At 45.0% G+C, this 24,349-nt stretch overlaps 1 protein-coding gene and 1 non-coding gene across 2 annotated transcripts; one reads left to right on the forward strand and one right to left on the reverse strand.

Annotated features, from left to right (window-relative positions):
• Positions 1-2,057: 2,057 nt before the first annotated feature.
• Positions 2,058-2,190, forward strand: LOC123456447. The gene has a single exon (XR_006634545.1). It is a non-coding gene; the product is annotated as a small nucleolar RNA SNORA16B/SNORA16A family (small nucleolar RNA).
• A 3,789-nt stretch (positions 2,191-5,979) lies between these two features.
• LOC101609683 (mediator of RNA polymerase II transcription subunit 18) lies at positions 5,980-21,644 on the reverse strand. Its single transcript, XM_045139599.1, is given in 5 exon segments — positions 5,980-6,096; positions 6,098-6,150; positions 6,153-6,341; positions 6,344-6,594; positions 21,436-21,644. Coding segments are annotated over 5 exon segments (819 nt in total).
• Positions 21,645-24,349: the final 2,705 nt, after the last annotated feature.

Consider the following 24,349-nt stretch of genomic DNA (forward strand, 5'->3'; position numbering starts at 1 on the left):
AACAGACTCAAGGACAACAATCACATGACCATCTCTATCAATGTTGAAAAGACATCTGACAAAAATCCAACATCCCTTTATAATAAAAGTTCTGTGAAACCAGTAGAAGGAACATATCCCAGTATAATAGATGCTACATGTAACAAACTTATAGCCAATATTATACTAAAGGGGAAAAACTTAAATATTCCTTTTTTGAAACTTTTTAAAATTAGTTATGTATATAGTGTGTATACAGCCGTGAGGGTGCCATCGTTAGCCTTCTCCCTGTCCTCCCTCCACGAGGATGGTGGGTGTTGCATTGTGGGGTGGCCATCAGTTATGGGGGAGAGGCAATGTCTCTGTGCATAATGACCCAACTTATGGCTCTAACATTCTTTCTGCTCCCTCTTCCACAAATTTCCCTGATCCCTGTTGGGTTCATTTTAGGTCTATTTCAGTGACGAGGTCTTGGGAGTCTCTGTGTCTCTAGATAGCTGATCTGGTAGGAGCTGAGTGTTCTCTGTGTCTGTCTCCTTCACCCTGCGCTGGTACCAGGTTCACCGAGAAAGCAGCTCTTGCTCATTTCCCCACTAACTCAATGGCTTCCCAATACTCATTTTTTTTTTTTCAAGGTAGGGTCTCACTGTGGTCCAGGCTGACCTGGAATTAACTCTGTAGTCTCAGGGTGGCCTCGAACTCATGGCGATCCTCCTACCTCTGCCTCCCGAGTGCTGGGATTAAAGGCGTGCGCCACCACGCCCGGCTTTCCAATACTCATTTCTTGAGAGAAGCAGGCAGTAATGGTCTTACTTTAGATTGTCTTAGAAGATAAAGCAGTTCATTCCATGGTGTCATCATTGGTTAACCTATGTGTGAAGTCAGGCTGTTGAGTGGACCTTGCACACGAGAATGTGTCATGTGTTCCTAAATCAGCGTGGAGGGCTTTAGGTCTCTCCCCTGAGGACAAGGTGGAGTGCAATCCGTGCTGAAGGGAACTCAGCCATTCGAGCCAGTTTCAAAGAATGCAGACAGCAGACTAGTAGGATGGCCTACTTTTGTGGGAAGCCCCTTGACCTGATAATTCTATGATAGTAGAGGAATTAAAGTCAGACACAATGCTTCCCAGGAGTAAGAAGATCTAGTCCCATGATGGGTGACGAGCCTAACATGAGCGAGACAGTTTCCCTGCTTACTTTGTAGGACCCTGGAAGTCAGGTTTATGAATTTTCAATCATCTTTCTCCCTTGGTTTTCCTTCTCATCAAGTAGTAAATAGATATGTTTCCTTAAGTATAGTTAATTTCAAAGAAATTAATTAGCAAGAATGACAATCAGACATTATCTATCTATCATCTATCTATCTATCTATCTATCTATTTACTATCTAGATGATAGACCCATTTTACTGTCTTCCTGATTGTAGAGTGTGAATTTTGAAAATAAGAATGGTAGAAATGAGTTAATGTTTTACACACACACACACACACACACACACACACACACACACGTATGTATTTATTTATTTGAGAGAGAGAATGGGCATGCCAGAGCCTCTAGCCCTGCAAATGAACTCCAGACGCATGTGCCACCTTGTATATATGCCTTACATAGGTCCTGGGGAATTGATCCTGGGTCCTTTGGTTTTGCAGGCCTTAACTGCTAAGCCATCTCTCCAGCCCTAATGGTATATTTTAGTTTTCCATGTATGAGTGTAAATTTATTGTACAAAATAATGGATGTTGCCACTTTTATGTACTTTATTCATACTGAGCCCCCATTTGTCCTTTCTGCCTCCACCCCTTCCACGGACTCCTTCCTCTTCTCAAGTGTCCCCTTTCTACTGGCATGTCCTTTTCTTTTAAAACTAGATTCCACATATGAGAATAAAAACATATGATATTTGTCTTTCTGAGTCTAGTTTATTTTACTTTGTTTTTCCATTACTCTCAGGAAGCCGAGTTTTGCACAATGTCCGAATGTCATCCATTCTAAATTGGCTGTGCACCATGCTGGGCTCTTCAGGGACACGGTGCTCATGCTGTAATAAGCAAATTTCTGTTGAAAGACATAAAATCTCACGGCTCTTAGCAGAGCCGTAGCGCTTCCACACAGCTGCTGTGGTCAGGAAGGAGACCACAGTAAGTTTCTCCCTGGTGGTTGTGGTCTTGTTTGCTGAAATCATCCTGCAGCATTTTGGGAAAAGACAGCTAAAAAAGAAAGTAAAATCTCAGAACCACAGTTTCTTGAAAATTGGGTTTATTTGACTTATCTCTTTGAGAACTCTTTCCTAAATTGTCAATGAAACAAAGTGAAGTGAAACCTCAGCTGCACATTTACCATTTCCTCTGTGGGCTACTTTCCCTACAAGTTTAATTGAATTATATTTTTGGAAAATTCATAGACTTCCTCAAAATGTTTGCCTCTTACTAACAAGATTGATGTAATTATTTATAATTAAAAATAGGCTGGGCGTGGTGGCACATGCCTTCAATTCTAGCACTCAAGAGGCAAGGGTAGGAGGATTGCCAAGAGTTCGAGGCCACCCTGAGACTATACAGTGAATTCCAGGTCAGCCTGGGCTAGAGTGAGACTCTACCTTGAAAAAAAACAAACAACAACCCTTCCCCCTCAAACAAACAAACAAACAAAAAACATACAATCATTGTGCATAGTCCTAGGTTTCATAAGGATATTTTCATGCAAGTACATGATATGCATATCTCCCCTCTGTTCTCTTATCCTTTCCTTCCTCCCTAGTGTGAGTCTTCTTGGACCACTGAGACAGTTTTGCTTTGATTTTCTTGCCATATAGACATATATGGCTTTATGTGTCTATTTAAAACCTAGGATCCACAAATAAGAGAAAAGATAGGATATTTGTCTAAGATTGACTTAGTGCCTTCAATAGGATAATCTCTGTTTTACTTCAAATGACATGGGTTTATTCTTTTATTTTGTTTATCCATTCCTCTCGATGTTGATTGACACCTAGGTTGATAGCCTAGCTCAGCGATTGCAAACAGTGATGCAATAAATATCAACGTACAAGTATCTTTCTGTATTTTGACTTAGGATCCTTTGGGTAAATACCTGGGAATGGCATAGCTGGATATATGGGAGGCCTAATTTTAGTTTTTGAGGCACCTGCATTCTCACTTCCACAGTGGCTGAGCCAGTTGTATTCCCCAGCAGCGTCTAAGCCTCCTCTTTAGTCCACACCCTTGCCAGAATTCATTGTCGTTTATTTTCTCAATGACTGACCCTCTCAGTGGGCGAGGAGGAACCTCCCTGTGGTTTTAATTTGCATTTCTCTGATGGTTAAGGATGCTGAGCATTTGTTTCATGTGTTTATTGGCCATTTGTATCCATTTTATCTAGGCAGTTTTTAAATGACTGATTTCTTCCGGCCACCTTTCCTGAACTGTTCAAGTAGGGACCATAACCATTTGACTTTAAAGAAGAGTGAAGGCTGCCTGATCTAACGGAAGGAAAAAACTTGATGAACTATACCATATAATGCAAATTACCGACCTTGGGCCATAGCTGCTTTAGGCTTATTTCTGTTTTCCATGTTGCCTTTAGACCCACCTTCCCCGCTTGTCCGGTGTCACAGATAACAATGACGAGGGTGTCAGGGAAGACCAATATACTCGCCACTAGTTTACCAGTTGTGTTAAAGAAAATTATGCTAGATACAACTTATGAGCCCCTGGAAAGATCAACTAAATAGTTGCATTTATTAAGCATTTAAGTTTTTCAATGTTTTAGCTAAGGAGATTAAGATGTCCAGTTTATTAGATATTATTCCCTTGACAACTAATTTATTCCTTTTCTGATCAGTACATTAAGCTTCATCTCTTTATTTTGTGCCTTAAATGAAGACATGCTTTCTTCCTTTGGAACACTTTAGGACACTAAACATAGTATCATAATGAATTTTTTTAAAAACTCAATTCACAGAAAAAAAAAAAAAAAAAGAGAAAAGAAGCCATGAACAGCAAGAGGAGCTCCACACACCCGACACAGTGCACAGGGCTGTGAGGGGAAGACAGTGGCTGTTCAAGTTGTCCACAGGTCCCAAGACAAGTCACTGACCACTTCACTGCAGCTCAGTGGGGCGTTGGCTGAGCTGTATCAATAGCATTCTGGTGTTTTAAAAGGACGTTACAGTGATTAATCACTAACAGGATTTTGTAGGGCATACTGTAGGAGCCCAAATCAAATGAACTTCAATCTGTCCTGACAGATAGTTCTTGACTTACTCATCTTTCCACTAGAAAACACCTCCCCTGTCTCTTCTGAACATCTCAGACCCTGGTCTGCTTAAAGGACAAGCATACAGTGTGGTTCTTGACTTACTCATCTTTCTACTAGAAAACACCTCCCCTGTCTCTTCTGAACATCTCAGACCCTGGTCTGCTTAAAGGACAAGCACACAGTGTGGTTCTTGACTTACTCATCTTTCCACTAGAAAACACCTCCCCTGTCTCTGCTGAACATCTCAGACCCTGGTCTGCTTAAAGGACAAGCACACAGTGTGGTTCTTGACTTACTCATCTTTCCACTAGAAAACACCTCCCCTGTCTCTGCTGAACATCTTAGAACCTGGTCTGCTTAAAGGACAAGCACACAGTGTGGCCTGCAACTCGTGGGTCTACAAAAACTTTAAAGTGCACATTTTAAGAAGATGTATACTTACAGCAAACTCACATAAGAAGTGATTTTTAAATATTTTATTTATTTGAGAGGGAGAGGCAGATAGAGAGAGAACGGGTGCACCAGGGCCTCTAGTCACTGCAAACGAGCACTAGACACGTTCACCACCTTGTGCATCTGGCTTACGTGGGTCCTGGGGAAGCGAGCTTGGGTACTTAGGCTTTGCAGGCAAGTGCCTTAACCACTAAGCCATCTCTCCAACCCCCCAAAGTGACTTTTTTTTCTTTTAATAGCTTTTATTATTGTACAATACAAGATCGTGGATACTAAGTTACAAACCTTATATACAAATAGAGAGCATATACAATGATGAGTTTTATTTATTTGAGAGAGAAAAAGAGGCAGATAAAGAGACTGGGCACACCAGGGCCTCTAGCCACTGCAAACAAACTCCAGATGCACTCACCTTCTTGTGTATCTTGCTAACGTGGGTCCTGGAGAATGGAACCAGGTCCTTAGGCTTCACAGGCAAATGCATTAACTGCTAAGCAATTTCCCCAGCCCATAATGATGAGTTTTTCTTTCTAAAGCGTATCTCAGTTTATTCTCTGTGTAGAGGGACTAGACAAATTCTCCATGTTATCTGAGCCTTCAATGTAAAGACAGTCATGAAAGGAAAATTACCTTAAGAAAACAGTGTTACGTATCAACTAAAATCTCTCTCTTTCCTGAAGAAATATGGTTGGATCGCAGTGGTGAAATGAGCATCTACTTATTCTTTTTTCTTTAGTGTCCACTTTTTTATATTAACTTATCTTTGTGCACATGTGCATGCATGCATTAATACATAAGGGTTTACATGGGTACTGGGAAACTGCACCCAAACCAGCAGGCTTTGCAAGCAAGTGCCTTTAACTGCTGAGCCATTTCCCCAGCCCTGTAATGTGTTTTTTCCTTGGAGGAGGAGGGGGGGACTTGTGAGGTAGGGTTTCACTGTAGCTCAGGCTGACCTGGAATTCACTGTGTAGTCTCAAGGTGGCTTTGAACTCCCAGCGATCCTCCTACCTCTGTGTCATGAGTGCTGGGATTAAAGGTGTGTGCCACCACGCCCGGCTGTAACATCTTTTTTTTTTTTTTTTTTTGGTTTTTCGAGGTAGGGTCTCACTCTAGTCCAGGCTGACCTGGAATTCACTATGGTGTCTCAGGGTGGCCTCGAACTCACAGCGATCCTCCTACCTCTGCCTCCCAAGTGCTGGGATTAAGGCGTGTGCCACCACGCCCGGCTGTAACATCTTTTTTCTAACAAGTGAGGACAGGCCCCAGAGATGGACAGATTTCTCAGTCACATAAGCCTTTTAGGGTCTATTTTTCATAGGTGAACCAGCAGTTTGAGCTGCTCTTCAAAGTTCCTCATGTCATCAGAGACCATGTCCTGCCCAGCTGGTGCGACAACACTTAATTTCCACAAGATAGGAGAGGGACAAGGCCTCAGTGCTGTCTGTGTTCCCAGGACCAGGACGCAGAAAATCTTGTACACCATAATCTTCATGATGCCCTTTCGGAACAAGTGTCCCCTGGAGACAAATTCATGGTTCATGCGGAAGCCCATTTCCATCATGAAGTCAGTGAGGTTCTCAGATGTGGCAATGTCCACATAGTTATGCACCAGAGCGTGGCGGTTCTTGTCTCCCATTTCTGGCTGTCCCAGGGTGCTCCAGCTCTGTCCCTGGAGCGCCGGGCCCTTAGAACCAATGGGCTGGCCTGTTGACCCTTGAGGAGGAACACCATCTCATGGTCAAGGAAAGTCCCGGGTTCCATGTTATCACACAAGCCTCGAAGACGGCGGATGAGGCTTTCCAAACTGGGAGCTAAAACCCTTCCCCGCAGCAGGTGCTCCATCATGTTAATAGTGCCACCAGGAACTGGCGTCATGGAGACCGCGGTGCCTCCACGATGTCTGTGGGATTGGGTTAAAGATAGCCGCAATGGCTGCAGATCTCTCAGCTGATTTCCCAAGCCCCTAATGCACATGAAGTTATGGAAACACGCAGGACACAGAGCGCGTTGGGGGGCGGAAGCCGGGGCGACCAGGACAGGAGGCAACCTTCTGGAGGCCCTGCGGCAGCATGAAGTTGACGGCGGGCCACTTACAGGAAACCTCGCTCCGCGCAAGGGCAGCACAACCGGCGACCGGGCCACAACTGCCCACAGCCGCCAGGGGACCGAGCCTCCCAAAGTGACTTTTTAAGGAATTCTTTAAAGGAAGTTGTAATAGACATAATGCTGTGCTCACACAGGGTTAGGTGAACCTAAACATTTTCACCTCATCAGATACCCAGTGAGGGAGATTCTTAGCATTACTGGAAACAAAAATTCTCTGCATGTTGTCCAGGCGGAGGGCTGTGCTTGGTCACAGCTCCTGCACATTGCTACGAATACTGGCCACTCCATCCTCCCGACTGGCTAGGGCTCTTTTGTCCCGAGGAGTCCTGTCTTGGCTATGAGCATCCCAAAGGCCTCCTTCTGTAGCTTCACATGCAGTGGCTGCGTGCGCTTGGCTCACAGAGCTCGTAACACTGCGTCTCCCCAGAGAAGGGCCCCTCTTACAAACAACACCGCTCGAGCAAAGCAGGGTGGGAAGATCTCAGGCATGCTTTTTCCCCTTTTGTGTGTGTTTGTATCCAGTGTGTGTGTGTGTGTGTGTACATAGGTGAACACGCACGTGTGCATGGAGCTACAAGTTGACATTAGGTGTCTTCCTCCAAAGCTCTCCATCCTATTCTGTGACACAGGGTCTCTCCCTGAACCTAAAGTTCACCACTTCAGCTAGACCAGCTAGCCACTAAGCTCCCGGGATTCTCCTGTATCTGACTCTTCAGGACTGTGCACCACTGTGCCTGGCTTTAAAAAAATAAATATTTTAGGGGCTGGAGAAATGCATTAGCAGTTAAGGCATTTGTCTGCAAAGCCTAAAAACCCAGGTTTGATTCCTCAGTACCCATGTAAACCAGATGCACATGGTGGTGCATGCATCTAGAGTTTGTTTGTAGTGGCTGGGGGCTCTGGTGTGCCCATTCTCTCTCTCTTTCTCTCAAATAAATAAAAATAAAATATTAAAAACTTATTTACTTGTAATTGGTGGAGGGACAAGTTGTTACCTGAATTCACTGTCTTGGCACAGTGAAAAACTGTGCAGACGGTATTTGCAGGGAGTCACTGGGTTGTCTTCATCTGGCTGCCTCACCCGTGTCTCAAAACCACCCTCCCGAGCTCCTTTGAAACCCATGCAGCTTGGACTCCTTGGCTTTTCAGTAGAAGTTTTTTCTGTCTCCAAATTAAACTGGCAGGTCACAACAGAGCCAGAGCAACATTTAATTGCCCAGCGACGTGACAAGCATGGATCCTGTTTTTATTATCTTGGCTTTTCTACACAAACAGCAGTCCCAATGGTTTATTTTTGGTACATTGGGTGACAGAGATGGAAAAGGCTTGTTAAACGCCAAATTTTCTGCTCCAAGGCAGCAGAAACAGCTACGTCAGATGGTGACAACGGGGTGTCTTAGAGTTCTGGGGTAAGGCAACGTGCTAACCCTCTGCTTCCCGGCTGGTGCAGAGTTGGTCTGTCTGCAGAAGCCTGGGCACTCCTTCCTCCTCCATGTCTGCCTGACTCTGGAAAGCCAATGTGTTTTCTCACATCGCTGTGTATTGCTTAAATAGTTTTCCAAGTGTTTTGTGAGGATTCCAGTCCTAAGAAGTATGCCAGGCAGATTCTGCTGGCAGAAGAAAGATGAAATTGGACAAGACTCTTAGCATTACCCGAAACAAAAAACTCCTGCACATTGTTCAGATGGAGGGCTGTGCTTGTGCAAAAGCAAGGGATTCTGTTGTCTTGTGCAAGGGGTGCCTGGATGCCCCAGTGGTCGTAGGTAAAGCCACTGAGCCAGGGTGCATCTCCCGCTGCAGGAATCTGAAGCATGTGGGAGGCTGGTGACATTTGCCTCGTGACTATGTGAGTAGGTGGTTATTAATTTTAATATTCTGTGGAGACGAGTTTCTGGTTGAGGCAAACTTCATCAGCATTTGACTTGGGCAGCAGGATGCCGAGGGAGCAAACAGGCCAACTGTGTCGACCTCGGGTTCCATTACAACCCGGTGACTCAATGTTTCCCGTCTTCCCCACCCCAGAGTGTTCTGAGCAATGCACCCAGCTGGGAGACACAGTCCTTCTAGAGGGCTCTCCACCTGCATGCTCAGTCTGGCTGGTCCACACTACACCTTGCCAATGCCTTTACAGAAGTTCACCATTGCAAGCTCTGCAAGCTTTCCAGGTTTGGTCCTGGAGTCACAGCAGAGTGATTAAGATGTTAAGCTTTGGATGGATGTAACATAAGGCATCCCCTGATCCTTCCCCTGATGGTCAACAGCATTCCTCACAGTGTCTTGCTGAATGGGCTACTGCCCCACTGCCTTTCTTAAATGAGCAAGGTAGAGTGGGGAGTCTGCCGCTTGGTCATGTGTAGGAAATGCTGGGTTAAGCACAGGTGAATAGCTTCTTTCTTGCGGCTACCTTTAATACTCAAACACGTCCTGAGAGCCCTTAAGAAACAAATATGGGGGACTGGGGAGCTGGCTTGTGGGCAAGAGTGCTTGTAGAGTCTGATTGCCAGCATCCACATCATGAAAGTCAGGAATGGCCACACATACCTGTAATCCCAGCACTAGACGGACGGTGGCATGGTGACAGGAGGATCCATAGAGCTCAAGGAAAACCCCAGATTCAGTGAGAAATTGCCTCAGGGAAATCAGGCAGAAGAGCAATAGAGGAAGACACCTGACATTTTCCTCTGGTCTCTGCACATGTGCATGGGGCATGTGCATCTGTCCACACATGTGCATACGTCACATACATCACATATAACACACACACACACACACACACACACACACTTAAAAAGGAAGCAAACATGGTTGGAGACAGCATTAGCTAAGTGTGGTGGTTTGATTCAGGTGTCCCCCATAAACTTAGGTGTTGGGAATGTTAGCTCCCCAGCTGATGGATATTTGGGAATTAATGCCTCCTGGAGGGAGTGTGTCGTTGGGGGTGGGCTTATGGGTTTTATAGCCAGTTTCCCCATGCCATTGTTTGGCATGCCCTCCTGTTGCTATGGTCCACCTTATGTTGGCCAGAAGGTGATGTCCACTCTCTGCTCATGCCATCGTTTTCCCCTGCCATCGTGGAGCTTCCCCTCGAGCCTGTAAGCCAAAATAAATCTCTTTTTCCCAGAAGCTGCTCTTGGTTGGGTGATTTCTACCAGCAATGTGAACCGGACTGCAACAGTAAATTGGTATCTAGGAGTGGGATTGCTGATAGATGCCTGACTGTGTGGCTTTGGCCTTTTGGAACTGATTTTCAAGAGGAATGTGGGAGGATTTGAAACATTGGCCTAAGAGATGCCTTGCAATGCTGTAAATACAGCTTAGTGGACTATTCTGGTCTGAGCTGCAAGACCTGAATGCAATAAGAACTATGGACTGTGAGGATTGGCTTATGAGGGTGAGAAAGAGCTTTGCTTGGACTGGGATAGCAGTTTGTGTGAGAAGCTTGCTCTTGTGCCCATGTCCTGAGAAGTTGTGCAGGGTTGCTTTGCATAGAAATGAACTGGTATGAGCAGAGGGATATGGCACAGAAAGAAAAATCTTTGGGTGAATTGTTCCCCATTCAGCTGCAACTGAGATATTACAACCTTTGAGACTGGGCTAGCTGACCTGTGCTAGGGCAACAAGAAGAATGTAGACTCTTCTGAAGGGGCCTGAGTGCTCAAGGAGTCCTGTTCTTCAAAGTCTGCTTTATTCCCCCCCGGATTAACAAATCGGCACCCTACCTGGTATCGTGGAGTATAAGAAATGCTGGAAAGGGGGTCACTGAGTTTGCAACACGGTCTTGTTTTGGAAATGGCCATGGGCAGTGTGAAGCGGTTTTGCTGGTTGCCTGCATAGAGATCCCATGGGGCCATGAGGATGAACCGTGGCTTGCAGTGGAGACCCAGTGGAGATGCCAGGACCATGAGATAGCTGCCAAGGAGCTGCCGCCCCAATGAAGTTTCCCAGGACTGTGAGTAGCCTAGCTGGAGGGGCAGAATTGGAATGCCAGAGACTTGTTGCTGGTTAGAATTATTGGACTTGGAGATTTGTCACTGGTTAGAGTTGCTAGACTTGAAGCTACAGAGTTTGATATTTGCCATGGTTGTTTTAAATCTTGTATTGGTTGAATGTTTCTTTGCTATGCCCAGTGCCATCTTTTGCAGTGTGAATATTTATGCTGTGTCACTATGGTTTTTTTTTTTGAGGTTATTTTTTGGTATTATGGCTCAGGTAAAAGATCTTGGACTATGGGGATGTATGAACATCACTGGAATTGATAAAAAACTATGGGGACTTTTAAAGTTAGAAGAATGCATTGCATTTTACATCATGTATGGTTATCAGTTTATGGGGGCCAGGGGCAGAATGTGGTGGTTTGATTCAGTTGTCTCCCATAAACTTAGGTGTTGGGAATGCTAGCTCCCCAGCTGATGGATATTTGGGAATTAATGCCTCCTGGAGGGAGTGTATTGTTGGGGGCAGGCTTATGGGCTTTATAGCCAGTTTCCCCATGCCAGTGTTTGGCACACCCTCCTGTTGATGTGGTCCACCTTCTGTTGGCCAGCGGGTGATGTCCACCCTCTGCTCATGCCATCGTTTTCCCCTGCCATCGTGGAGCTTCCCCTCGAGCCTGTAAGCCAAAATAAATCTCTTTTTTTTGGTTGGGTGATTTCTACCAGCAATGTGAACCGGACTGCAACACTAAGGAATGATTTTCTTTAGACAGAGTGTTCCTCTTTTTTAAAAAATATGTTTTATTTATTGGAGAGAAATAGGGAGAGGAGGAGGAAGAAAGAGAGAGAGAGGGAGGAGAGAGACAGAGAGACAGAGAGAATGGGCCTGCCAGGGCCTCCAGCCACTGCAAAGGAACTCCAGATGTGTGTGCCCCTTGTGCATCTGGCTTCGGTGGGTTCTGGAGAATTGGACTGGGATCCTTTGGTTTTGCAGACAAACGCTTTAAATACTAAGCCATCCCTCCAGACCCCGGGGTGTTTCTCAAGAGCAGCATTCTAGCACTCAGAGTGTGGGGGAAAGTACGCAGCAAATAACTTAATGACAAGGCTCAGCTTACGCCCTGCAGGAAGCAGCGTGCCGGGCCGGCAGCCGTAAGTTTGCTTGTGTGACCAGTGCACAGCTTCTGCTGTTGCCATGCTGTGAGCCGGCTGCAATGCAGTCTTGAAGGTTGGACTTGTAGCCATGGACTTCATTTAGTAACATAGATCTTAGACAATGATGAGAACGACGGAAGTGATGATGGCATTTTCCTTCCCAAGCGGGAAGAGGGAAAAGAAAAGCCCACGAAGTTAGAAACATTAAAAAGTTTGGAACCAGAGAATGGTGACACATTTACTGAGAGTTCCCACACACAGTGAAATGGTTTCTGTTCTCACAAACCTCTCTGTGGTTAAGGAACAAGTTCATTCACTTGTGTGCATCCTTCTAGGACTGGCCCAGGGCATGAATGTCCCTTAAGGATTCCATTTCCCTCAATTAAAACAACTCACCACATCTCACGATGATGTCATGTCATGCCACTCTCTGTCAACAAAGAAGAAAGTGACAATCAGCAATAAAAAGTTCCCTAGTCATATGTTGAGTTTAGATTGTCAGAACAATCAAAAATCCTTTAAAGGGTTTCCTATCAGAGATTTAATAAACTAATTTTTAAAAAATTATTTATTTATTTATTTGAGAGCGACAGACGCAGAGAGAAAGACAGATAGAGGGAGAGAGAGAGAATGGGCACGCCAGGGCCTCCAGCCTCTGCAAACGAACTCCAGACATGTGTGCCCCCTTGTGCATCTGGCTAACGTGGGACCTGGGGAACCGAGCCTCAAACCGGGGTCCTTAGGCTTCACAGGCAAGCGCTTAACCGCTAAGCCATCCCTCCAGCCCTAATAAACTAATTTTAAGGTGGCAATGAGACTGGCTTTTAGTTTTATGAACGTTTTTGTTCCATCAGAATGAGTGAGGGTTCAAAAGTTTTCTCATGCTTTGTAGTAAGCATGACTATCATCACACATAATCTCATCTCAGGCTGACAAGGTGAAGTCATGGTCACCCGGCTGAGTGTTCACAGACATGATTGATTGGCATGGCTGTCCCCAGTGCTCTCCTCTAATGCTTCCTCTGGCTGCTCTCCTGAACTCTCCTTAGTGGGGTTGACGTCATTGCCTTGGTAACGGCGCTTGCCGAGCCTTCTCCATTGCCTGCTGTGCCTTGTCCTGGGGTGATACTCACAGGGAGACTTGCACTTTCCCCTCAGCACCTGGGTGCTTGTGGTTTTCTTCAGTCTCATTGGGTGGAACCCCCTTGGTTCACTAAGGAGTAATTTTTTGTATGAGTAACATTCATCATGTGTTGTTTTTCACATATGAATGTGTGTATGTATGCGTGTGTGGGTGCACATGTGTGTGCATGAGTGTGGAGGCCATTGGTTAATGGCCAGCCTTCCAATCTTCCTCAATTGCTGTCTACCTTACTTATTGATACAGTGTCAAACAAAACCAATTCCAGTTCACCCATCTGGCTAAGCCTCGCTAGCCAGCTTGCCCCAGCAGTTCACCTGTCTGTCTCCTGAGCACTGGGTCAGCTGCCACACCCAGCTTTGCACGGGTTCTGGGGAGGATCTGAACTCAGGTCCTTATATTTGTACATTAGCACTTTTCCCACTGAGCCATCTTCCCGGCTGCCATCATGGGTTTTGAAGTGAGCTTATTGTTCAAAAAATGGCCTCGGGTCTCATGATCCAACAACATGAAGAGGATGCTTCCCGTTCACACGTGTATACACACAACAGAAGTCATGACTATACTGTTGAAGCTGGAACAAGCCAGTTAAACAATTAAAAACTCAATTTGGAAACTGGGTATTTGGTAACAGACACAGAGGAGGAGCAGCTCGGAGGACGAGTGAAGCGTTCACTACGGAAGCGCGGACCCCTCTCTAAAGCCAGAAAAAACAACAGGAAGTGGGAAGCGGAGGAAACGCCAGCACGAAACGCCGGCATGGCTATTGTCATATTTACTTACAGTACAAGACTGGGGGGTCGATTATTTTACCCCTACCACTACTGATCTTTACGACCACTCATTTCTTCCAAGGACTAATTTGTTGTTGTTACTGTTGCTCAATATGTTCTACTCACAGCCCAAATGGCAGAAAGGCTAGAAAACACTTCCTGATGCTTTGCAGGGTCTGTGGATCATACAGTACAATAAAAACTTGACTTCAAATACTATGTAGATATATGGAGGGTTTTTGTTTGTTTACCATTTTTTTTTTTTTTCCCCAGGAAAGCAAGGTTTCATGGCCTGGCTATGCAGGGACAGTTTATTTTATTTTATTTTAGTTTTTTGGTTTTTCGAGGTAGGGTCTCACTCTAGTCCAGGCTGACCTGGAATCTACTATGGAGTCTCAGGGTGGCCTCGAACTCATGGAGAACCTCCTACCTTTGCCCCCTGAGTGCTGGGATTAAAGGCGTGTGCCACCACGCCTGGTGAAGGTTTATTCCTTTTTTTTTGAATTTAATTAATTAATTTATTTATTTGAGAGCGACAGACACAGAGAGGAAGACAGAGGGAGAGAAAGAATGGGCGCGCCAGGGCTTCCACCCTCTGCAAACGATCTCCAGACATGTGTGCTCCCTTGTGCATCTGGCTAACGTGGGACCTGCGGAACCGAGCCTTGAACCGGGGTCCTTAGGCTTCACAGGCAAGCGTATAACCGCTAAGCCATCTCTCCAGCCCAGAAGGTTTATTCTTATGAAGACACGTGCAGCTATCTGCTGACATTGTGCTGCTTGGCTCCTTAAGAGATAGAAGGCAGAAATCCTTCTAAATTTTATTTTGCTAAGACCAAAGCAAGTGACCAAAACTACAATTGTTCCTTTTCAATTCACATAAATGGCTCATCACCATTTGAATACTAATAAGTCTAATTTTAGAAAACAATTACACACACATACACATATGTATTGGTTTATTTGCAAGCAGAAAGAGAGAGAATGGGCATGGGCACACCAGGACCTCTTGCCACTGCAAGTGAACTGCAGATGCATGCATGCACCATTTTGTGCATCTGGCTTCATGTGGGTAGTGGGGAATCAAATCCAGGCCACTGGGCTTGGCAAGTAAATGCCTTTAACTGACATCTGTTCAACCCCCCAAAATTATATTCTGGAAGCTGATCAAGGCACTAGACAAGGTCAAACACAGTCACCTTAGGAACTCTTTCCAGGGCTCTTCATCTCAGTCACCTTCAGTAGCCATGCTGCCCAAAACACTCCCCACCATAAAGTAGGTTGCAACTCCCATTTCGCAATATGATTTCCTCTTTAGAGAAAAGCACTCTCTCACTCTGTCTTTCTAAAGAAAATATTAAATTTCATTTACACCCCCCTGAGCCAGCATCTCTGAGTGGCAGAGAGGTGACCCAGAAAACAGCATGACTAATACACATTTAGAGATCTTTGGCTTTATTTCTACTTTCTGTAAGCTATTTATACTCCTGTGTAGCAGAGGGTCAAAGGCAGGATCAAGGAATCATATTTTAAATTGAATTTTGACTTGATTTGTTTTCAACTTGTTTTGTCTCTCTGCCTCACAATAGAATGCTGATTATTTTCCAATTGTGTCCTGTAAAAAGCAAACATTTAACCTGGATGTTTATTCCAAGAACTAGAGTCAGCTTGCAATATGAGCAGTATGAATTAGATTTGAGCACCCCTACAACGTGGGGACTGTCCATATTCTTATTTCTACGTGACAAAACTAGGATCCTAAAAGACACCTGGACTAGAACCCAGACTGTGCGGTGGCAGCTCTGCTTCCACCACTCTTCCCTGCCCTCCTGGTGGCACCTCCAGGCCAGGAGCTGCCCAGAGCCCATGGCAAATGCCTTAGCTGAAATAGATACTGGGTGTTGATCAGTCTAGAATTTCTGAAGACTTCTTTAGATGAATGAATCAGGCAGCCTGTGAATTATAGCTCAACAAAGTTGTTTAAAAGAAGGAAAAACACAAGCCATCAGAGACCTCAATGTTAGAGAGATAGGAAAACTTCTTAAATAGCTTTTCTAGGGATTATTTAAATGCGAGTTTTTAAAAATAAAAACCACAGGCAGTTCCAGATATTAGGCAATTTCTTACCAATACTTATTATTTATTCTGACATGATAATGTCAAACGACATTAAAACTTCCTAATGCATTTGATCATGTAGAAAATAATTTAGGGTAACCAGCAGCCAAGTGTTGTTTGGATCCCCTCTACAGGGACACTCAAGTACTGTTGAACTGGATTATAGGTGTTGCCAGGTATATTGAGAAATAAACAATAACAAGCCCAGCAAATGTTACAGGTAGCAAAGTCTGTAGGTTGATTTTTTTTTTAATATATCAGTTATAAAGCCTGAAATCCCTGTTATAAGTGTTTGAACAGCCAGGTGTGGTGGTGCACGCCTTTAATCCCAGCACTCGGGAGGCAGAGGTAGGAGGAGCATCATGAGTGTGAGGCCGCCCTGAGACTACATAGTGAATTCCAGGTTAGCCCAAGCTAGAGTGAAACCCTACCTTGAAATAACAACAACAAAAACAATTAAAAAAAGAATGTTTGAACAAGGTTAATAACGGCAGAGCGCTTCAGTGTGTGCTCTGCCCAATGCCACAGAGCCATGTTGATGAGAAGCTAGAGACAGGAACCCTCCGGATCCCTGACAGCCAGCATGGGGTATCAAGGGCAACATATTAATGACTCTCTGATCTTCCCCAGGGGTCACTGGATGGAACAAAGCATCCTGGTCAATGAGGTGAGCAGCTAAGGGGAAAATGGCTGTGGATCCAGTACTGTGATCTCCTTCCAGAACCTATGTTCCCTCATCACTCACATAAGGCTGATGTCCCCCGGTCAGCAAGTGCCACATATGAGTGCTGCGCGTGGAACTTGCAGGGCCTGTCACAGAGGGCACAGTGACACACCGTTTGGGAGGATTGACTCCTAGTGACCGGCTTCCACAGAAGTGCTGGAGACATCCTGAGAAAGCTACCGTGTGGGATCCTCCTGGTCCCTTGAAGCTTTACGTCAGGTGTGTTGTATCGAGATGGTGACAAAGAAAAAGACTTCTCTGGGACAGTCTGAACAACAGTACCACATTGACTGTCCAAGGTGACTGGTTGCCATGGTGACCGAGGAGGTTGGCAGAGGGATGGCACCGGGAAACATTGCAATGGCAAGAAGTATTTTCCCCTGTGCTTATGAAGAAAGGCAATTCTTCCTCATGGGTTAGGTGAAAGGATTTTCACCTCCCAGTTTCCCATCTTGTTTGGATGACGATGTGTTTAGCAAAAATAAACAAAGCTTCCTCATGTTTCCTTTCAGTAACTAAGGATGTACCATCGCTGTAAACTCCCCATTTCAAGTTTTCGACACATGTATTTAAAGCAACAGCAGATGTTTGTTTTGCTTACGAGCATGTTGACATGTGGGTAGCCTGCATCAGAAGGAAGAAGACTGGGCGAGCCATTGGCAGCACTGGAAGCCCCTTGATTACTGAGCACGAGGGGACTTCATTTGTGGTAGCTATGGGGAAAGCAGTGAGAACTGGATCTCTAGCCACTGAATCGCAAGCGAATAAACAGTGGCTTTCTTTTGTCTGGCAGATTATGCTATATATAAAATTATACATCACCACTTTCCAACAGCTCCGAGTTTTGAGATGTAGGTTCAACACAGTCTGATGAAGAGTATATTTTAAAAAGAACCATTGTTTTCTTTGCAGGCAGTGGATATGCGTACCATACCAAAGGAGGGATGTTAGATCGAGTGTTGGGGAATTTCTATCAGGGTTAAGTTGACCGAGCATGCTGCAGATAGAGCTCAACGGCTGCGTGCTTTCCTAGCACACAGGGGACTCTGGGCTTGATCTCCGACACCAAAAACGACAGCAGTAACGAGCTCACTGAGCCCATCTCCGGCTGTGGACTGAAATGTGGCCTCTGAGTTGCTGGCTGTGGACTTTCATGGAAGCTGCACAGCGGAAGTGGATGGGGCGCAGATTCATGGTAAGCGAAATGTTTCTTTTTTCTCATTCCAAAACTTACATACACTACCATTACCTTGCAATGAGAAGACTACCTGCCCCCCACCTCCACCCACAGTTGATTTGCAGGAGCAGAGTCTGCTCACCGCAGCAACCACTGGACACCAAGGAGTGGACAGATTCTGGAAAGTTCTGAACTGTCCAGTTGCATGGCAGCAGTGACAGGGTGGACTCGTGTAAGGGCCTCACGTAGGGCTCCCTGCATTCTCTACTCTGGACAAGCGTTTGATGTCTTCATTGTCGTGTCTGCCAGGTCCTCACCGTGCACCCGGGTGGTAGCATGCCCGCCCCGTCCCCCCCTGCTGTGGTTCTTCCTTCCTGCATGCGCCCTGTTCTGCCTACTAGGCTGTGCTTTATATATTTAATGTTGACACTTAGGGCTTTGATCGGTTGGATTGACTTTTACCTGTGGTGTGAAATGAGAGTCCAGCTTTATTTCTTAAACGTGTGTGCCGGGGCCTCTTGCTGCTGCAATTGACCTCCAAATACAAGCGCCACTTTGTGCTTTTGGCTTTATGGGGTTATTTAAAGTCAATCCCAGATTGGCAGGCTTTTCCAAGCAAGCACCTATAACTGCTGAGACAACTGCTGAGCTATCTCCCCAGCCTCATTTTAAATTTTTATTATTTATTTATTTTTGGAGAGAGAGAGAGAGTTGTTGCCTCAGGGCCTCAGCCACTGAAATTGAACTCCAGGGGCTTGCGCCTCACCTTTGTGCATCTGGCTTATGTGGGATCTGGAGAGTCGAACATGGTTCCTCAGGCTTCACAGGCAAGTGCCTTAACCGCTAAGCCTCTCCAGCCCGGCTTCATTATTTTGTACACAGCTTCCCATCAGTGGGACAGGTTCTTTCCACGCTTCCTTGTTGTGGCATCTTTATCACGACTGAGATGCCCATCGAGGAACAGGCTCATACAGCTCTCCTGCTCTGTTGCGTGCTCTGTATGTCTGTCCTTGCGCCCCTGCTGGGTGTCCTTCATTGCTGCTGCTCCCAAACAAGTATACAATGGGGATGAAGCAGTTCTCCAACTTTTTTCTCCCAGTCGTGGTTGTTTTTGTTCTTTGAATTTCCACATAAGCTTTGAGTTCGTACCAAGTCCACACAAGGAATTCAGCTGAAATTTCAATAACTGTTGCACTGACTCTGTAGATCATCTTGGAGAGTACTGCCATCTTAATACTGAATTTTATAAGCTGTGAATGTAGGATATTTTTTAGGTATTTAGGTTTTTTTTGTTTATTTTTGTTTATTTATTTAAGAGAGACAGAGGGGGAGGGAGAAAATGGGTGCGCCAAGGCTTCCAGCCACTGCAAACGAACTCCAGAAGCGTGTGCCCCCTTGTGCATCTGGCTAACGTGGGTCCTGGGGAATTGAGCCTCGAGCTTGGATCCTTAAGCTTCACAGGCAAGCACTTAACTGCTAAGCCATCTCTTCAGCCCAGGTATTTAGTTTTTAAAAAATATATTTCTATTTATTGATTTATAAGCGGAATGAGAAAAAGAGATGGGAGTGCCAGGGCCTCCTGCCACTGCAAACAAACTTCAGATGCATGCATCCCTTTGTGCATCTGGCTTTACGTGGATACTGGGGAATCAGACCCTACCTGTCAGGCTTTGCAAGCAAGTACATTTAATTGCTGATCCACCTCTCCAGCCCATGTCTCTGCTTTTTGACTGCTGACTATCTCCCTGTGTAATGGCTGGCTCTTGCGCTTCTGTAAACCCAGCCGTGAGACACCCCTGCTCCCATGCCCTCCCTACCATGACGGACTGCATCCCTTCAAACTGTAAACAAAAGAATGTCCTTCTTCCCTTACATAATTTCTTATAGGATATTTAACTACAGCCATGACATATATTTTCTTTTGTTTGCTCCTAATTGAAAAATTCTTTCTGAGGTCATCTTACATGATACTATTTAATTTCACTTTGCTTGTTTGTTGTTACTGTGTAGAAATGCAATTCTTTTTCATTTCTGTTCTTTTTGAGACAATCTTGAGACATGGCCTAGGCTGATCTGAACTCGCTGTGTAGCCCAGGCTGCCCCAAGCTCACGATCCTCTTGCTTCAGCATCTGATGTGTTTGGATGACCAGAGTGCCCCATCATACCCTTCCCCTCTAGCTGATTTTGTATGTTGGTCTCTGGATTCTGAAAAGCTGTTGAATTGCTTTGCTCTAACAGTTTTTAGTGGATCCCTAAGGATGATGATGATGATGATTATTATTATTATTATTTTTAATCTATAAGGTCATGTCATCTTAGAATAGAGATGGTTTTATTATTTCTTCCTTTACAATTGATCTATTTGTACTTTCTTGCCTAGCTGCCCTGCTATCACATCTGGTACTAAAATGCTGAATAAAATTGCTTGGACCATTTATGTCTAATCTCTGATCTGAAGGGGAGAGTATTGTCTTTTACTGATATGATTATTTTTGGCTAATTGTTCACCTAAGTATGACTCCTACTGCGGGCAACTCCACTCCTATGCTGTCCCTCTAATCAGGCAGCCCGAGTCTGAGCTGTCAGCTGGCATCTGAGCTTCCTCACCTCAGAACTTACTTAGGGTGAGGTTTCAGGCTGATGAGTAGCATTATTAGTGAACTTGTTTTACACTTTGTGCAAGTCTGTGTGTGTGCTTGCGACGTGAATACAATACGTAGACTCTGTCAAAAGTCTGTTCTGGCTTCTGAAAAACCACTTAGGGTAGAGTCCTCCTGAAGTCTTAGCTAAGTTAATTCCGAGGGACAGAATGAACTATAAATTGTTTCCTTTATTTTAATCAGAAATGGTGGCATGCACTTTTAATACTAGTACTTGGGAGGCTGAGGTAGGAGGATCACCATGAGTTCAAGGCCAACCTAAGCTAAAGTGAGACATTGCCTCCAAAAGAAAGAGAAGGTGCTGGAGAGATGGCTTAGCCATTAAGGGGCTTGCCTGCCTAGCCTGAGTACTCATGTTCTGCTCTCCAGGTTCCATGTAAACCAGGCACACAGGTGACACAAGTGTGCAAGATTGCACATGCACGCTAGGTGGTGCATGCACCTGGAGTTTGATTACAGTGGCTGGAGGCCGTGGCACACCAATTCTCTCTCTCTGTCTCTTCCATAGAAACAAGGACAGTCAGTCTGTTGGGCTTGCCAAAAAAAATTTTAAAAAAGAGAGGAAAGAAAGAAAGATTAAAAGATAGCTTAAATTGATGATTTTGAATTTTTAAATAAAATACTAACCAAAAAACTGTCTTGTACATAACAAGCTCCTTCCAATAAAACTGTGTGTAAAACAAAACAAAACAAAACACAACACCTTGGTGTGTGCCTCGCAGTTATATATAACAGTTATATAACATAGGTTATGTGTAAAATTCACGCATCTTTAATGCACGGGCAGTCCAGCCCCCTGCAGGGCCCCCAGCAACCACGCAGAGTGCAACCTGCAAGGGGGTGACTCGCACCCGGTGCCCCTGTCGTACCCCAGAGCGACCAGAATTGCCCAGGGAGATGCTCTGCTGAAGGTCAAGTGAAGGTCTCGTGAACATCTGTGTGCTGTTAAACCAACTTGCCCAGAGCGTGGCGGGAACGCGGGTGGGAAAACCCGAGAATGCCCTGCAGCTGCGCATCTTCACGCCCTCCCGCCAGCACGCTGGGGTAGAAGGCCTGCTGGGAAAATCCGCAGTCTTTGCAAAATCCTGTGTCACCAGTAGTCCACAGGTCTTGGAAGAACCTGGGAGGGCGCCGCACTCTCAGCGCAGGGGGTCCCCCACACATGCTCTGGGGTTGACAACTTGGCAGTCGGGCCTGCCTGCTTTGTTGGCTGGGCAAGTGCTCCTTCCCATGAGACACTGTCAAGTTGTCACTATAAATCAGGGGCGTCCGTTCCATAAATTAAGACTTTAGAAATAGATTTTACAACGTTAATTTGCAAGCTCATAACTGACAGTAATCTCCAGGACGACTTTCTCTTACTGAAAATTGTAAGCTAAGATTTCTGACACAAATACTTATGACGCCACATCAGGAAGGTTTTAGGCCAGGGTAATCCATTCAAACGATGCATTCTCTATCATCTCATGGGTAGACTAGTCCATGAACAATATAAAGTTTTTTTGTGGCTTTTATTAATTGTTTTCTCCAGCTTTACATAGGAATTCTTTATACTATAGCTCAAATGGATCTAATTACTGATAATGTTAGGAATTCACACCCCATACCTTAAAACTGAGGGCAGCTCTGATATCAGACCTACAGAGAGAATCTGTCTCTTCCTCTTTTTTTATTTTTTTTATTTTTTCAAAAATCTTTATTTTTATTTATGTATTTGAGAGAGAGAGATTGAGAATGGGCACACCAGGGCCTCCAGCCACTGCAAATCAACTCCAGACACATGTGGGATCTGGCTTATGTGGATCCTAGAGAGTCGAACTGGGATCCTTTGGCTTTGCAGGCAAACACCTTAACCACTAAGCCAACTCTCCAGCCCTCTTCGTCTTAAAAAAACAAAAACAAAAAAAAAACAAAAAAAAAAAAACAAAAAAACTTTTGTGTAGATTACTTGGCAATACTTATTATTATTATTTTTTTTTTTGGTTTTTCAAGGTAGGGTCTCACTGTAGCCCAGGCCAACTTGGAATTCACTATGTAGTCTCAGGGTGGCCTCAAACTCATAGTAATCCTCCTACCTCTGCCTCCCGAGTGCTGGGATTAAAGGCGTGCACACCACGCCCAGCTCTCACTTGACAGTACTTTTCAACATTCTGGATGTATGTCTTCTGCTTTTGAGATTCAAAGTATAACTGATCTCTACAATAATCATCTAGCTTGGTGTTGCAGTCAGGTTTGCATTGCTGGTAGAAATCACCCAACCAAGAGCAGCTTGTGGGATAAATGAGGTTTATTTTGGCTTATAGGCTTGAGGGGAAGCTCCATGATGGTAGGGGAAAACGATGGCATGAACAGAGGGTGGACATCACCCCTAGCCAACATCAGGTAGACAATAGCAACAGGAGAGTGTGCCAAACACTGACAAGGGGAAACTGGCTATAACACCCATAAGCATGCCCCCAACAATACACTACCTCCATGAGGCATTAATTCCCAAATCTCCATCAGCTGGGAACCTCGCATTTAGAACACCTGAGTTTATGGGGAACACCAGAGCCAAACTACCACACTCGGTAAGAGTAAGACTGGATCCTGAATGGATAACAGGCTCAGCCTCTCTCTTTCTATCGCCCTCTCTTTGACTAGTGACAACATCAAAAGCAACGGTCCTGACAGATGCCCACAGTATTTGCCTGGTTTATGTTCAGCAATTGTTTCTATACTTCAGGTCAGCTGCCTAAGGCTGCAATGTGTATTCGGCGGATGCTAGGCAACTCACCCAGAAGCAAAATTGGGGCAGGGTCTGGAGATTGCAGAAGTTTTTTGTAGCTGTGACACATGATTGTTAACACATGAAGGGTGTGTGTGTGAGTATGTGCATGTGGCAGTATACTTACTTGTGTTTGCAGACAGGCGCATCCTTGCATGTAACTGTGGACCTCAGAAGAGGACATTGATCAGGTGACCGCCTCTTGTTCTTCCACCTTATTTCCCTGAGGCCTATTCTTTCATGGAACCCGGAGTCCCCCATTTTTCAGTTAGACTGCCTGATCAGGATTCTCAGTGGTCTTCCAGTGTGCACCCTCTCAGCACTGGGCTTACATCATGCACGGTCCCATCTTGCTTTTTAGGTGGGTTCTGGTGATCAAATTCAGATCCTCACAGTTGTGTGACAAGTGCTCTGACCCACTGAGCCATCTCAGCAGGCCCACAAGAAGGTTTTTCAAGAATATATTTGGGGCCTGGAGAGATGGCTTAGCAGTTAAGGTGCTTGCCTGAGAAGCCTAAGGACTCATGTTTGACTCTCCAGGTCCCTCCTAAGCCAGACGCACAATGACGCAAGTGTGTGAGGTCATACATGCACACTAGGTGGCACACACATCTGGAGTTTGCAGTGGCTGGAGGCCCTGGAGTGCTGATCCTCTCTCTCTCTCTCTCTCTCTCTCTCTCTGTACTTGTACTAAATGTATTCTGTGGTAACACCATTGCTACCCTTCCCCATTTGTTACTGTGGTGAAATACTCTATAACACTCTTTGACAAAGTTGGTTGTGACCTGTTGTGGTCTCAAGCCACCTTGTCTTGTTCCCACAAAGTTCAGGGGAGGGTCCTCATTCAGTTCTTTGCTTGGCTCACTATAAGAACTGAAATATTCTTATCCTGCAACTGAATCTTTCCACTACAACATCTGGCTGGAGGCTGCAGCTTTGTAGTTCTCTACTAATAAATTCTCACTAAAGCTCAGTGTCAAGAAACAAATATATATGAAGATATGAACCAACATTTTCCCTGTTGTTACTTAAACATTTTATTTTAGGGTTTTTTTTAAAATTCTTTTTTTAATGGACGTACTTAGTACGGCTACACCATGTG

This window comes from Jaculus jaculus, chromosome 22 (assembly GCF_020740685.1).
Source record: "Jaculus jaculus isolate mJacJac1 chromosome 22, mJacJac1.mat.Y.cur, whole genome shotgun sequence".
NCBI lineage: Eukaryota > Metazoa > Chordata > Mammalia > Rodentia > Dipodidae > Jaculus > Jaculus jaculus.